General features: G+C 41.6%; 1 protein-coding gene across 22 annotated transcripts in view; it reads right to left on the minus strand.

Annotated features, from left to right (window-relative positions):
* Positions 1-15,967, minus strand: part of FBRSL1 (fibrosin like 1) — a 537,563-nt gene that overhangs the window by 177,753 nt on the left and 343,843 nt on the right. For all 22 annotated transcript variants that reach the window (XM_069871045.1, XM_069871060.1, XM_069871062.1 and 19 more), the window contains one exon: positions 3,379-3,408. In XM_069871045.1, the coding sequence (XP_069727146.1) occupies positions 3,379-3,408 (30 nt within the window). The remainder of the gene's footprint in view (positions 1-3,378; positions 3,409-15,967) is intronic.

Genomic DNA, 15,967 nt, shown 5'->3' on the forward strand with positions numbered 1-15,967 from the left:
TCTTGAATTAATGGAGACTTTATAGTTCCTGAAAATGAAGGGTAATTGCTATCTGTTAATGCTGTTGTTGCTATTAAAGGAAGTATATATTTTCAGTAACAATGTTTATGGACCGTGAGCCTCACATTGCAGCTAGTGCAGAGATAGTGTAGTAGGGTATCAGACTAACTCTCTTTCTGTCCCTCCTCCCTCACAAAAAGCCCAGTACCGTTTCCACTGCTTCAACAAACTACCCTGCAATTCTCCAAATAGTTGCAGAGTCCAAGCCGACGTCCTTCAATGAACATACAGTAACAGAAACAGGATTTGCATTTCCATCTCCGGGAACGCGTGATGTACTAAGTTTCTCGCTTGGTTAAATGGCTGGACAGCTGAACTTATTAGTTTGGGTATTTCGAACAGTCCTTCCAGAAGCGTGTGGTGACAGAATGATAGGTGTGAGAAAGTATCATCCAACTTACTTCCTTTGAGACTTCAGCAGTGAAAGGCTATCCTTGGCCAGAGACAGTTCTCAGAAAGGAGACGGGATGGACAAGTCCCCAGCCTTGAACTCCTGTTCTCCGATTATTAAAACCAGTAGTGCACTGTTTAGAAACACACTCACACTCTGCTGTGAAACTGTACCTTGCAGTAAAGCAATGACTCCTAGATTTTGCTAGACCATATGTATGACTGACTATGCTCAGTTATTTTTCTTTCCTGGAGTCCTGCACAACACTGCACAAGGAAAAAAAACAAAGCCATCAGGAGCGTGTTGATATTTTTCAATGCAGTGAGGGTAAAGCCCTAATTTTACTCTAATGTCCACGTTTTAAAACATTAAGAGCTCAACAGCCCATATATGTATTAACTAAATAAATAATGGATAGTTAGTAGAATGGTACAGAGAGAGAAGCAGGAGGTGGAAGATTTCAGTTTTGCTTCTAGCTCTGTCACTGACTCAGTTTGCACTCGTACATGATCTGCTTTTTCTGTCTGCTTGCCTCATGAGTTCTATACAGTCAGTGACCTGCTGTTTATGACTAACAAAAAGTGTTATGCAAATCAAAAGCACATTAGTAATTCCTGCCCTGCCCTTCATTAGTGCCAGCACATGTAGATGTACCTAGAGAAAGCTGCTGCTTGCTGATCAAGCAGGAAAGCAGGATCGTTCTGTAGCGCTGTGAGACGGAGCTGACCCACCGTGTCATTTGGGGAGCCTGATGCTGGGCTAGACAGTATGTTGAGTGCTCCCTCTGGTTACAAGAGCCAGGCAGCATTATTAGAAGATATATTTTTCCCACATATAGAAGGGGGGGAAAAACCACTCCTCAGTGCAATCCCTCAGGACATTCATGCCAATATTTTTATAGTTCCTTGTTGCATCAGCCAGGTTAAGTTTTAGAGAATTAGTGAATTAAATTCCAAGAGGGTATAGCATGCCGGGTATCAGCAGAGAGAGCCAGGCTGCCCTTGTTTTTCCCAATTGGAAGGCAATGTTGCATTTACATTATCCCCATGAAAGGTCTGAAGTTTCTTCACTTCAACCTTGGTGAGTTACATTCATGTGCACATGTCTTTGCTGACAGGAAAAGCAACCCTGCTTAATTCCAGAGACCTATTTAATAGAACCGATGTCATGTCTCATGTGTCTACAGATCAGGCAAGAGATAGAAAGATGATGATCTTGTGCTGCTCTCCTTATGAAGAAAAGAAACATTATTAAGGTGGAGTCACCTTAAGGGGAAGGTAGTTGGGAAATACGTGAGCTTAGAAGGTCAAGTTACAGTTACAAATATGCAAAAAAATGCCATATTAATTGTAAAGAACACTATAATAGCCTTTCATTTGCTGTAAAGGACAGCAAGTTACCAGCCAAACACAATGCAGCTTGCTCTGAAGGTAACCTCAGATCCCACATTCTGAAAGCTAATCAATGTTGTTCAGATTTCAATTTCTTCTCTACAAGGTGAAGTCAAACCTAATCTAACAAACGTCAGTCTCAGATGTAATGCTGCTAGCTGGGTCTACCAGTGTAATTTAGATAATCATTAATAGCATAGCTGTATAATAAAACTACATGTCACTTACAACTTCATCCGAGGTTTGACTGGCAGATCTTTAAACAGTTTTCTAAGTGATTGCTTTTACTTTCTTTGATTGGGCAGTCTAAGAAATGTTTCAACCCCACGGTATCTCAGCTTTTAGGGAAAAATTTATCACCCTCACCACCCCGGCCGTCAGCTCTGCTGCTGTGTAACCTTGTAAGAAACAGAACTCAGGGGGTTGTGGTGTTTTCAGGGAGTGATTTTACACATATATACACATATATAAAATAAAATAGAATATGTACAGTATCTTTCATGCAACATATATGATTTAAATGTTTCTCTTCCATCAAGCCTTCATCTCAAAATAAAGCTTTTGCCATACTCCAGGGATTTTTGGTATCTGATGGGATTTTTGAAAGAAGTTGAAGAAACCTTAATGCTTCACAAGTTATAACAATATTTGAAAAAAAATACTTAAGCAGAAGTTTTTAGTGTAGCCTCTTGAACTCGTGGTAACCTCCAATGTATGGCAGCAGCCAAGTGTGCTGCCAAGGAGACCAGGCTATCTCAAGTCAGCCTTTACTTTTGTAATGCTGATCCAGTAAAAACCTGTGTACCACAGCTTCTCATGAATGAATGCAAGAGACTGGACAGCCAAAATATGGTAAAAGTTTGATGAAGATCTAACCTTAGACTGCCAAGTTTGATCTGCCAAAAGACAAGTCATCAAGGGATGCTCAAGTCTTTTATACATTTGATGCTTAAAAGCATAGAGCTGCTACGCAGTGGGACTTCTCTGTTTTCCTTGCAAAGGTGAAACAAGAAATCCGTACACAAAACCATACAACTAGAACCTTTCAGTGACCAACCTCTGTATCCAAAAGAAGGTCAGAAAAATCATTGCTCTGTGCTAAATACGCACGCAACATGACAAAACACTCCTTGACAGTTACCAGGCTGGCTTTGAGGGTAGGTACCAGTTGTCCCATCTTGTAAACTGATTACAAAATTGACATCTTCAAAGGTTACTATAAATAAAATATGGGCTCCTGACAAGTTATCAGAGGAAACTTCCTCTGCAACAGCACTAATGCTATGACTTGGGTCTCACCAAATACTCACATAATAATCAAGAAAGATTATTATGTTAATGGGAGTTTCTTTTCTGCAAACAAAAACTACTGAAGATCACAGAGTACTTGATCCAATGTTTTTCATTCAATTATAGATATTTTTAAATTTGACATGAAGACTGGAGGAAAAATATTATTTCAAAATCATTCTTATTTTGACTATGAGGGAATTTCCAAGCTAGTAAAGCACATGAAAGAAGAAAATTCAGTCTTACCTTATCATCAATATCACTCTCGCTGTCACACTGTGGATTAGAGAGAGAAAAAAAGATTTTGAGAAACGCCTTTATGTATGGAATCTTTTGCATCATCCTCTTAAATCTTAGGATAGCTGCTTATGATGTTCTCCATTCAATGAAACACACTTTTGATGTTTGCAGTAATGCCTTTGAGATTGTTAGCATAAACCAGACAAAGCCAATTTCTCTCTTATATTATACAAAACTATGTTATACTCTTACTTGGATGGGGGAAAGTGAACTTTAAACAAAAAAGACAATCAGCGATGCATTATAATAATAACTGTAATATGAATACCACAACAAAAAGCGTGCCTTTTTATCATCCCAAATTGGGGAATATATAGTAACAGTTTTGCATTGCTTCACCTTGATAAGCACTTTGTCATCTAACAAGGAAACTGTGAAACTGGCAATCAATTTCTAATTTAATGAGCGGTACCAAGAATAGTAATTAAGATACATCATAAATTCTGGTACATTTTTTAGTTTGAACGAGATCATGATCCCAGGAGAAAGTGTTTACTTAAAGAGTTTAGAGCGTAATCTCTTACAGCCTCAGAAAATGAAATGCTCTATTTTCACAGCGCAAATGATGGAAAGATAACTCGAGCACTGAACACTTCAGGACATGCACATCTTGTTGGCTGGAGCTGAGGAAGATTTACAACCGGGGACAAAAATAAATCTCTCGGTGTCTGTTACACTGACACAAAGTGGCCACTGCATTTTGTAGCTTTTGTGCCCGAATCGGAATTTTCTCCTTCAGGCAGCAGCTGATGGGGATGCTCCGGCTGGGTTTCTGTAGCTGGTGGCACCCCACTGAGTTCGCTGCAACAAGATGGGACTCTACAAGTCAGCAATGACAAGCTACAAATGTGGAAAAAGTCCAGAAGAATGTACATGCTTGAGTGTCACGAATGTAAAAGAAGGAACAGAGCTGCGTGGTCATTTTGATCAGCTCCTGCTCCTCATGGAGCAGGGAGGGGGGATCTTTCCTGTCACATCCTGTTATCCTAAAGTTACGAAGCAGAAATTTCAGCTGTGACATTCTTTGTTTTCTGCAGATTTTTGAGAGACTGCTTAATCACCTCTTCTATTTGGCACATGAAAAGATTGCCCCCAAACACTTGAGGAACCTTTTACTCTTAAATTCTCTGAAACACACCGAGTACCAAAGACCCATTATGCAGAGGAGAGGGCTCCCACCGTGATTCTGCAGTGAAGGCTGCTCAGCTTTCTATTTGACTCCTTATTTTCATTTAACTGCAGTGGAAATGCCTGGTTTAAGGAACCTATTTTTCTATAGTCTTGACTAAGTAGAACTCTCTTTCAAAATGAAACCTTTTTACATTGCCCCACCTCATCCACAGCAAGTTTTTTCACAGAGAAATCCAGCTGTTTAGCAGGATGAGCGCTGACCTAATCATATCCATAACCATTCTGGGGAAAAAGGAATCTAAAGCAAAAATGGAATAAATTACAGGAAGGCAGGACACTGCTCTGCAGGGGCCAGGGAGCAGCGGGTGGGCAAGGCCTATGGGAATAACCACTGTTAATGCAAGCAGACTGCATAAAGCCCTAGCCACGTTGTGCATGGAAGGCAAGAACACCAGATAGACGTATCTTTAGTAAATACTTTCTCATGAGCTGCCTGAGCCTTTTTTAGGGGACTTTCATTCTGTCACTGAGCTTTATAAAAATTACTATAGGAAACAAAGTTTCTGTTTTTCCACAAAAGCCATTCAGATTAAAAGTAAAATCAGTTCTGACAAATCATCATCAACGGAGCCATTTGCTGACTCTCCCAAGCCCATGCCATGTAGTCATAGACTATCAGAAGTCCTGGAACTGGACTAATTGTCCATCAGCACTGACATGCTTTAACAGGTTTTCTAGGCAAAGGTTGCCCATTTGGGCTTGCTCAAGACAGTGCTAGTTCATGCTGACAAAGCAACACATTCATCAAAAACAAGGTGGGGGAAGATGCAGTCACAGCACTAGGCTTGTTATTATTTACATGCTCCCGAGGAACACCCGCTGACTCAAGGGAAGCCTTTCACCTCCAGCCGGGGGGCTGCAATCGAGTCAGAATGCCCCAGGGAGCACACATTCCCCCAAATTACTAGCATAACTGAGCAGGTCACGAAGACCACATTATTTTACCCTTTAAACCCAGTATGCACTTAAGTATCCTAAGTTACCATTTTAATCACTGCGCTCATTCAACCTGCACACTCATATTCTAGAGGCAGAATATTTTGATGACGCGATTCAGCCTGCTGCACAGTTCAGACTGAAGCACATTACAATGGATTTACTCCTATCACAAAATAGCATAGAAATTAGTTAGCACACTCAACCTTGTGTTGCTTAAAATTGTGCGCTTAGGCAACAGCAATGAAAATTTTAATTTTCACAGGGACTTAAAGAATGATACACTAAGTAATACAAAGAATCAAATAAATTAAACTCAGAAATGCATTGACTAGAAAACATTCAAAGTTATCATTAAAATGCAAACACTTTTGCCTATGAGCCCTGGTTTAATAAAACTGCAGTATGGTAAACCTTAATAAATTTAGCTTAAAAATATTTGAGAGCAGATATAAACAGTTTTGGGAAACTTTAGTAACCATTATTATTCAAATAAAACACAGTATTTTAGTTTTGCTCTCTGTTTTTGTAACAAAACTTGTCTTCCTGTTTCTTACAGCATTATATTTCTAAAAAAGAGGACAGCATATTTCTTGTTGAAAACAGATTTGACCTTAAAAATCTGTATCCCTATAATGAGTACAAAACCCTATTACAGATGGTCTGCATTACTAAAAGGTGCAGAACTGCTTTGTTTAGATGCTTAATTTTTCTTTGTACCAATATGCAACTTTGTCTCATGCAGATAAGCGAAAGTTGCAAAAAGCAAGTGAACCATCAAATCCACATGCTAAATTGTATACACAGACATACCAATGAAGGAAACATCTGCTCTCTGAGGACACATTTTTCCCCATTCTGGATTTGTAAATACTCCTTAGTTAATTGTTTTTAAAAAGGAAAGGAGAGCAAAGGCTTTTCTTTCATTTTAGCTTACATCTTCCTTACTTTAATCATGACTACATCAGTCTTACAACTGAAGAAGTCAGCAGGGCTGTGGATGCAGCTGAGACTGCAAGACAGGTGCTTTAAAAATGACATTTCCAACAGCAAGCTGCCTAATTTCTCGTCTGCCTTATGAAACTAGCTGTTCTCTCCCACTTCTCTCAGCTGCGCAGGACTCACTCGTGCACACAGTGTCCCCGTATTGATTCCTACCACATGGCTTTTAAATCACCAAAATACTGCATCTTCGTCCACGTGAGAATAGAGCCCCAAACCAACCCAAAGCTACTAAGCAGTCTAGATGACAGGAGATTATGGAGGAAGAATTAACACACCATTGTTAATAAAATTTGGACTTCAGCTTAACATACAGAACCCCAGAAAATAGAGAGCTTGAGACTCATGGCTACCAACCCATGTTAATTACCCAGTATCTCCTGAAGAAAAACCCGCCAGCTTTCATGGAAAAAGTCCCAATCTTCAGAATTCACTTAGGTTTTCTTAATTTTATTTTAAAGAGACAAGCTCCCACAACTGCACTGAGAAACAGGAACCCACAGGCTGCTGAACACGCAACAGCACTGGAAAAAACAACAGCAAAACCAAACCAGCCCAGACAGATCTGTGAAAAACAGAACCTCTGTTGATTCCTTCCCTCGGAGGGATGTTTTAAAACACTCTTTCAATGGGCTGGTTTGGTCTCTGGGGCCAGAGCCTTCAGTCCCCACGCAGCCCTTCTTCTCAGCCTCCTCGCCTCTGCCGCCTGCCCCTGCGAAGCCCTGGGCTGACCAAGAGAGACAGAGGCTGGTGCCTCGATGGGATGTTTAAATGAATAATGAAGTCATAGGAGAAACTTTGGTTTGACCCAGAGGATTTTCTGTGTCTTAAAACACGGCTTATTCTGGCCTGGTGGGGAGGAGGCGGGTGACGCTCTCTCCCAAGGGCCAAGCGGACCAAGGCCACCAGCCAGGCTCACCCACGAAGCTGTTGTCCTGAAGGACAAAAGCCCTTGTCAAAACAAAAAACTTTAAGAAAATCTGGAGAATGGCAACTGTTGACAGCTACAGAGGGCTCATTGAAAGACAAAAGCTTCAATTACCTGGATTTTTCTAAAGGCCTGTTAACACTCCTGGTCTATAAGCGCAACTGTAAACAGCCATTGTGCAGGGTTCATAAAGGCTCCTAAAAGGATTATTCACTGGGTTGTGCCAATTGCCTCTCAATTCCGTCAAGAATGTTTGCAAAGCTGGCCCCTAATTGTGCTGCTTTTTGGAAACAATTTCTTCCAGTGACAGATTCCAGACAGAAAAAGCCTCCCATGAGGTAAAGTTAAGGAGAAACAACCCATAATTCAGGTAGAATGGTTCACTGTGCTGTAAAAAGGCTTCACCACTCCCTCCTTCCCCCCTGCTTCTGTCCCACAGAGCAAGATAACACAAATTTTGCAGATATGCACCCATGACAACCCAGTGCCAAAAAGATTCTGCCAAACCGGCTGTGGACTCACCAGGACAAGGCACAACCTGGTGGCTGCAGCCAAAGGACCACGCTCCAGATGAACAAACATTATCAGGCTCTGGATGAAGCAACAGGCGCTTTCCCAATCCCCACCTAAGAAACTGCAGCAACTCCACCATCCTCTCTGTCCCAGCTGTTCCCTTCTTGCACCCAAAAGACCTGAGGAATCAAGAGAAGGAGCTCCCACATGTGAAGATCAGGTCCTGTGGCTTTCTTTGTTACTTGACTGATGAGGTGGAAATTCACATTTCAAGACTGTTTTCCATCATGCTTTTCTCACCAGGCAAGGAGTTACAAATTATATGAACAGGGGAGAAAGATGGACTCGTGGTTACTGTAAAACAGAGGCAATGACATATTTGCCAAAGGGCTTTCCCTCACCATGGAGATGTAGATGCCGCCCATAGCACGGTTGCCTGGACTATACTGAAAACTAACCTCTAACTTATCTCAACCCTCTAACTCATGCTAAACAAGCTAAAGTTGAAATAGGAAATGTGAATGTTACCCGCTGTGGTTCACATGACATACAAGCCTAAATCAGACCGCTCCATGTAACAGCAATGGATACTGCAGAGGTTTGTATCACTGCAAGTAAAGCTCCATGTTCAATACAAAGGTCTTCTGGTGGACCTAGAGTCAGGGGTGTTCACTGGTGTCATTGCAAGCTCTACCACAGCATACAGGCAATTAGCACAGCTGCAGAGTGGTTTAGCCATTCAATTTTAGGTTTTTTGAGTGCAGAAAGAGAGCAAGCCTGGAGTGAGGGAAGCATGGATTTTTCCCCAAAAGCAGCATCTGAATGTAGGCTCTGTGCTCCAGGACAACTCCCCGAGCACCAAGCTCCTCACAAGGGTCCGTACTGTCACTCTGTATGTTGTTTTCCACAAAAACATCCTTTGACTATTCACTTGCCCCCACCATTTTAACTTCCAGATCACCCAGTTCTTCTTCACATAATAAAGGCACTACATTGCTTAATACGAAACCAGACTTTCACACAAACTACTTCATGCCAGAAACCAGAGCTCCAAGAAACAAAACTGAGACCAACCCAAGTCTGGCAAGACTGCAACAAGATTGGCAACCCCTGGCTGTTAGGTGGCTGTCGTGTCATCAGTTAGAGGCAGAGAAACATGCCATTATACGAAACAGAGCCATGACCTCCAAGCTTTTGGGAGATGCATAGAAGTTACCTCAGCTTATTCACAAAAATGTAGTATTTTCATCCCCCCAAACCTGGAGATTTACAATCTAGGTGGCCTACACAGCCTCAAGGCTGCAGGGCTCTATTGAGCGAAACACCATACAGCACAGAAGTTACAGGTTCCTGCCCAAACACCTGACAGAAAGGCTTGGTTTTCTTTGCACACAAACACACATACCTACAGATATTATTATTATTATTATTATTATTATTATTATTATTATTATTATTATACACATACCTACAGATATTATTAGATACTATTAGAAGAGGCTGAGGGGAGACCTCATTGCTCTCTACAACTACCTGAAAGGAGGTTGTGGAGAGGAGGGAGCTGGGCTCTTCTCCCAAGTGACAGGGGACAGGACGAGACGGATTGGCCTCAAGCTCCGCCAGGGGAGATTTAGGCTGGACATCAGGAAAAAATTCTTCACAGAAAGGGTCATTGGGCACTGGAACAGGCTGCCCAGGGAGGGGGTTGAGTCACCTTCCCTGGAGGGGTTTAAGGGACGGGTGGACGAGGTGCTAAGGGGCACGGTTTAGTGTTTGATAGGAATGGTCAGATTCGATGATCCGGTGGGTCTCTTCCAACCTGGTTATTCTATGATTCTATGATTATGACTAAGCAGAGGATAACAGACATCTAAGCCGGTGATGTGAAAAAACAGATCCCAGCCTGGAGGAGCATGTAATCTAACCAGTCTACCTGCAACTAAAATTGTGTGGGGAAGTATAAGGCTGAAAGAAGAGGAGGACAAAACATTAAATATACAGTCTATACTATTACTATGCAAGCTGGCAGGGTAGAATATACATGTAAGAAGTCGCATGAAATACCAGAACAGCGTAGATACCTATGGAGCTTGTACACCCACGCAGACAGTCCCAGAGGAGGGCTACGTTACTGCTATCTTATTATTTCTGACCGCGTTTAGTTACTGAGTTTTCTTTTAATAGCGAGGCATAGGGAGGCATTAGGCTTAAATCCCAGTCTGTTAATGTTTCTTTTAAAGGAAGAAGTAAAATCAAGCCTATTTTTCACAGCCCACCCCCTCGCCCTGTCCTTTGAGCTCACTTCCCTGGAGCTGCTCACGGCACTGGCAGCACGTATGGACGCACGCTCCTGTGTGCAGGGGGAGGATGTTGTTCCCTATTAAGTCTGGCATTCGATTCATGTCTGCAGGGGCTTGCTTAAGATGATAGGAAGAGAGAGTTTTATCATGAGCCAGACTGACAGAGAAGCCTGCTAATGGGACTTGAGGCATACACAGGAAAGAAAGTGCCAAAACATTAAGCTACCGCCAAGTGTCAGAGGGCCACTGATTTATTGCAGCAATTTTGCCACTGTGTCCTTTATAAGGTCCCACAAGTCCTTCCTCCTGGCAAGAAGCTGTGAGCTGCTGCAGCTCGGGGAGAAGTTTAGATCCAGAGCGCAGAAAGTGTCCAAGCGAAAGGCGGGGGCCGGGAGGGGGGTCGGAAATCGAATGTTGACTTGAACTTGCCCCAGGCAGCAGAGTCCTCTCAGCTCCACTGCTTCCCTGACAGTTTGATGAAATGAGTCAGGGCCTCCCTATGGCGAGACCAGCTCAGGCTTCCAAGTGCTGGGGCAGAGCTGTAAGAAACAGATTGAGCCTCAGGGCAGCAATTTTTTTTTTTTCTTCTCCCCCCTTTCTCTCCTCAGCATTTGGCTGGGGGAAGGGGGAGGTTATGAGCACTACAGATGTATAGGCTGAGCCTTTGTCTGCGGAGGGGGAGAGAGAAGAACAGCGAGAGAGTATTAGGGATGGCAGCCGAGAATAGCCCTGAGCACTATAACTAATTTTGAGGGGCAGTGATGCATTGTGCGGGCTGTGTGCTGTTTGGTCTGAGGGGGCCCCTGTTGGGAAGCAGCAATCAAGAGGACATTTTGTTAAGTGACCAACAGCTGTCATCCAAGCCCAGAGTAGGGAAGGAGGGAGCGAGGGGGAGGGAAAAAGGGAAGAAAAAAAAAAAAGAGCATTTGCCCCTTGGAGGCAGAGCACATTAATCCACCAATCTGCCACAGCTTTAAGTCCAGAAGCGCTCGGTGGCTGCAAAGAGCTGAACTCCCCTCCATCAGCCACCCCAGAGATGGGCACCCCTCGCCCCAGCCTGTCAGACGCAGGGAGCTTCCCCACCTCTGCGGGTCGAGGAACCAACGCTAAAAATGCTGTTTAAGTCTCTTTTCATTCCATAAAATTGAGTTGATCTGCTGCAGCTTAGGGTCAGTCCCTCAAGGACTGTTTTTTTCTCCCCTTCCCTTTTCCTTAGCACTCATAAATTAATCAAGAAGACCCTGACTAAGTCATTTCATGCTGTACAACATAAAAGAAAGTCCCCTGATGATCCATGCAAGGATCTATTAAAAGCAGGAGGAGGGAGGGAGGAAGAGTTAGGGAAGAGGGAGAAAAGGGAGGGGGGGGAAGGAAAAAAATCTCAACCTTTTTGATATTTTAGGATAAAAGCTGGAGGACTTTGTTACAAATTCTAGCCAACATCAAAACACCTTAAATAATTCAAAGAACATGTTAAAGGGAAGAAACTGAATGTTGCTCTGATGTTCAGTTGATGCAACGCAGAATATTACCCAAAACAGCACAGCCTGTTAAGGGAGACAGCAGCCTTGAGCATTTCAGTTCTTTAGAAAAATGTCAGAACCTGTAAAAATCATAATTTCCAGCAACTTTTTTTTTTTTTTTTTGCATGATATAAACTCAGCGAGACTGAAATGTAGGTTTCTGACAAGCTGTTAACAAGACAACTTTAGAAATCTGTCTGGAGCTCTCAGGGAGATGGGCTGCCATTTCACTGCTTCGAAGAAGTTCATGACATGACAAGCAAAAATCAGGGAACACAGACCTAAAAACCACGGTGTAATTTTCATTTGCTTCTGTCGTGAAAGAATTCAAGCAGAAATATTAGAAGGCTGCACAACTAAAAAAGCCAGCAACTGGAAAATCATTGCTGTGGCTTGACAAGCACATCTTTTATGCTGAAAATAGTTTCTTTATTATTACACCTATATACGGGAAAGTGCTTTAGGAAAAAAAGGGAAAATCACAAATTATTCCTTGAGATCTACAAAGGACAATCTACAGCTTCTTACTTTCAAGCCAAGTCTAAAAATGACCCATCTCATGGGAGAGAGTGACCAACCCGTCTTGAAAAATCTGTAAGAGCCACCAGATTTCTCTTGGTTTCCCACATCCCTGCCCTTCCCTGTAGGAAAGGTAGAAATACCTTTCATTAATGCAATCTTTTACTGGAGCCTACACAGATGAATGTTCCTACATATGTGTTTAATAAAGGCATATTCATTAAAAACAGAAATGTCAGCATCCAATGCCATCTACACAGCAATGTCTGTACCACACTTGAGAGAGGTTTTCTGGCTGATTTACCATATTACACCTCCTACTTTATCCTTAATATATCAGTATAATGCTTTTTCATAATTTCTGGATGATTTAATGATGTCTTTTCTAGTATCAATCTATTCTATTCTATGGTCAGAAAAATGTGGATTGATCGATCAATGGATCAATTTATCTCCACATAATATATCTCTTTCAATATACAGTATCTCTTCTCTTACTATTTCAACTAATTTTAATTATTTAATGGTAGATTGATATAGCTGCTTTTAAGTCAATTTACCAATTGTGATTGACTTATTATATCCATGGCTGCAGAACCTTGGTACCCTTGGGATGGAGGCTTTGGGAAACCCGAAGAAAGCCAGTTGCATACATACAACCTCACGCTTAATTTCAGCCCGTATTTGCCAAGAAAGAGAGCTCAGACAATGCAGGAGGTCATTTTCACTTGTAATGCCTGTGATTATGCCAAGGGATAATGTGAATTGCGGGCCAAATTTATCCCGGCATTTGCAAGAACCATGCAAATAATGAACTGAAGCTTTTTCACCTCTTTCCTATTTCAACTCATTTCCACATGGCTCTGGTGGTGCGACCCTACAGCCATGCTTGGGTAATTGAAAGGACAGTGCACGTAAAGCTGAATGGCTGACACTGCATTTCACCAATTTACGAAATGGAGGAGACTCTGACAAGAAAAGAGATACTGTTTGCTTCTCTTCTGAAGTGCTCACAAGTTCTTTTCATTCTCCCCTTCCTTGGGCATTGTGTCACCTGTCACTCATTTTCTTTTCATTAGACAAGGCACTCTTGGAGACGTTACAGCTTCAGTGCTGTAATCGGGTTTTCACTAAGGAACCAGAGAAACGTCCATTACATTCTTATTCTACAGTTTTAAGCTATAACTAACACCACTCGCTTGCAAAACACATCTTGCCTTGCTGCCTCTCATTTACCAGGAGCTTCTTGGCTTGGAGCTACCTGGACCTCCCTGCTCCAGCTGCTTTGGTCCCTCAACGCTCTCCAGGGAGGAGCAGAAACTAAGAGAGGATCTGCAGTGCTTCACAGCGCAGAGCAATTCTGATTTTGTTTAATAAAAGGATGCCTAGACAGGATATGTCCAATGGAAGAAAAGTGGCTTAAAGCCACTATTTACAATGATGAGAGGCAGCTGCAGTGGGGGGGAGGGCCTTATAATCTTTCTTTAAAATTAAGGAAGAGTTTATGAATTAATATGTACACAGCCAAAAGCCACTTTAACCATAATGATCTGTCTGGTAATTCCCCACTTACTATAAACATCAGTTTTCTTCTTCTACTTAGACCGCAAATCTAGTCCATTACTATGACATGTCCATGTCATTATAGAGTCACCAAAAAGTACTCAGCCACTACAAAATAACAAGATTTGTTAAAGTACCCCTGCTCTAATGGAAGGCATTCAGTTATTCTCAGCTCTCTTACTCCATGGTATGTGACTGTTTGGAAGTTTTACTTACATGTTGATGCAGTGGAGAACATGCATGACCAAGCCAAATATAAAAGCTTCAAGGCCTATGCCATTACCTGGAAAATACTTCTTTGGGCCACTGGATGACAATTCTTTAAGCATTAAGCAATTTAAAAACCCACATATTTGCTATTTCAGATGAAACTGTACTCTCTCCTACACCCCCACCATATTCATTTGTTCTTGCCAGCCCCTAAATGTTAATGATCACTGTCCATGCCATGGTTTGCAAGATGGAGCTTCCTACCTCGCTGTGCTGCTTTCAGATTGCAAAGGCCATTTGACCAGCACTGACCTCAAAAATCAAGACAAGGGCTGGTAGTACATGTTCAAAGATGGGAATGCTAGTATCCTTAGCTAAACTATCCTGAAACTTTCTGAACAGGCTGGAAGACATTTAACCTTTCTGTTGTCACTACAGATTTCTTTTTCATTAGTATTTTTCTTTCAGGACTGATGTGCAAATGCTCAGTTGTGTGGACAAATGTCATTTATGAATAGAAGCTTCAACATGTCAAAGTGTTTCCTCAGTAGTGACAGCTAATCCAAACTGGAGCAATTAAGAGAATAAAAAAAAGAGGAAACATCTCAACAGGAGGGGAAATAAGAGAGAAAGAAAGAAGACTAAAGAGCAAGAATGGAAACAAACCCCAACTTACTGCACTGTGGACCAATAATGAGATGGGACTACAAACATTGCCTGTTTGGGAACAAACTCTTATCACCTCTAATTTGTAGCCATTATTATTAGCACGATGTTAAAACTGCTAATAATTAGATAAAACAAACCATTACATATTTGCCACGGAGTGAGACTACATTGAATTACAGAAACTTTTCATTGTCCAATAGTTTGTTATGAACAAAGGTGAACTTGAAATATGTTTGAAAAACTGGAAAATACCTTGACTACTATGTTTTAACTTCTCTCAGTGTGTGCACTGGCACAAAGAAGTAGACAGGACTTCCTACCCCAATGGGAGGTGTGGCACAGCCAGTAGCTATTTTTTCACTTAGGATTTTTGCCGTATCAGCTGTGATACTCTCTCCAACTCGTGCGTGGTTTGCAGCCACACATAGCAGTAAAATGCATAAATAACAATTCATGATAATGCTATTATTAGTACATGTCACTACTGAACGTGTAATAATAATAAGCGGGGTTTTCATGGACTGCAGAGTAATTAGCTGTCTTTAAATATGCTTCAAAGCCTTTTCATGGAGCTAGAGTGTGGGAAGGCTCTCCTCAGCATTTATGCAAAGTACTTGCACAGATAACTGAAAGCTCAAGAGCTTCTGGGCAGCATTTAGCAGCACAGGTCAAGAACAACAGGGTCTCACGCTAGCATACGTTAAAATAAATGTCTTTTAAACTCGCACCTAGCACACTTGTTTATGTGGCAGAAATAGCATTCAAAACAAACTACTTTCTTAGCTCAGAGGGCTAATGAAAAATTGCCACAATTACAAAAACAAATCTTTGCTTTCAGTTTTCAGTAAGCAGAGCTTTAGAAGAACAAGTTGCTCTTGAATGCATGATAGTTCTTTTCCCAAAAAAAGGAAAGAAAGAAATCCTTCCTAGCAACTGCAATTATGATACTTTCATGTCAAATGAATTATATTACTGAAAATAAATCTTTCTAAGATGCACAAGAGGGTTATCTGGCTCCAGTCAGACTTATGCATTACTGGTTTTATATGTTGTACTCTACTTGATTAATATAGGTAATCAAATTATATTGCCTTCCACTGTGCTCTCAAATTCAAGGCTATAATGTTTTCAATGACAAAGTTCATAGAGTTGTATAAAAATGTACCTCATGCTGTACCAGC

The sequence above is a fragment of the Phaenicophaeus curvirostris genome, chromosome 17 (genome assembly GCF_032191515.1).
Source record: "Phaenicophaeus curvirostris isolate KB17595 chromosome 17, BPBGC_Pcur_1.0, whole genome shotgun sequence".
In the NCBI taxonomy this organism is placed as follows: domain Eukaryota; kingdom Metazoa; phylum Chordata; class Aves; order Cuculiformes; family Cuculidae; genus Phaenicophaeus; species Phaenicophaeus curvirostris.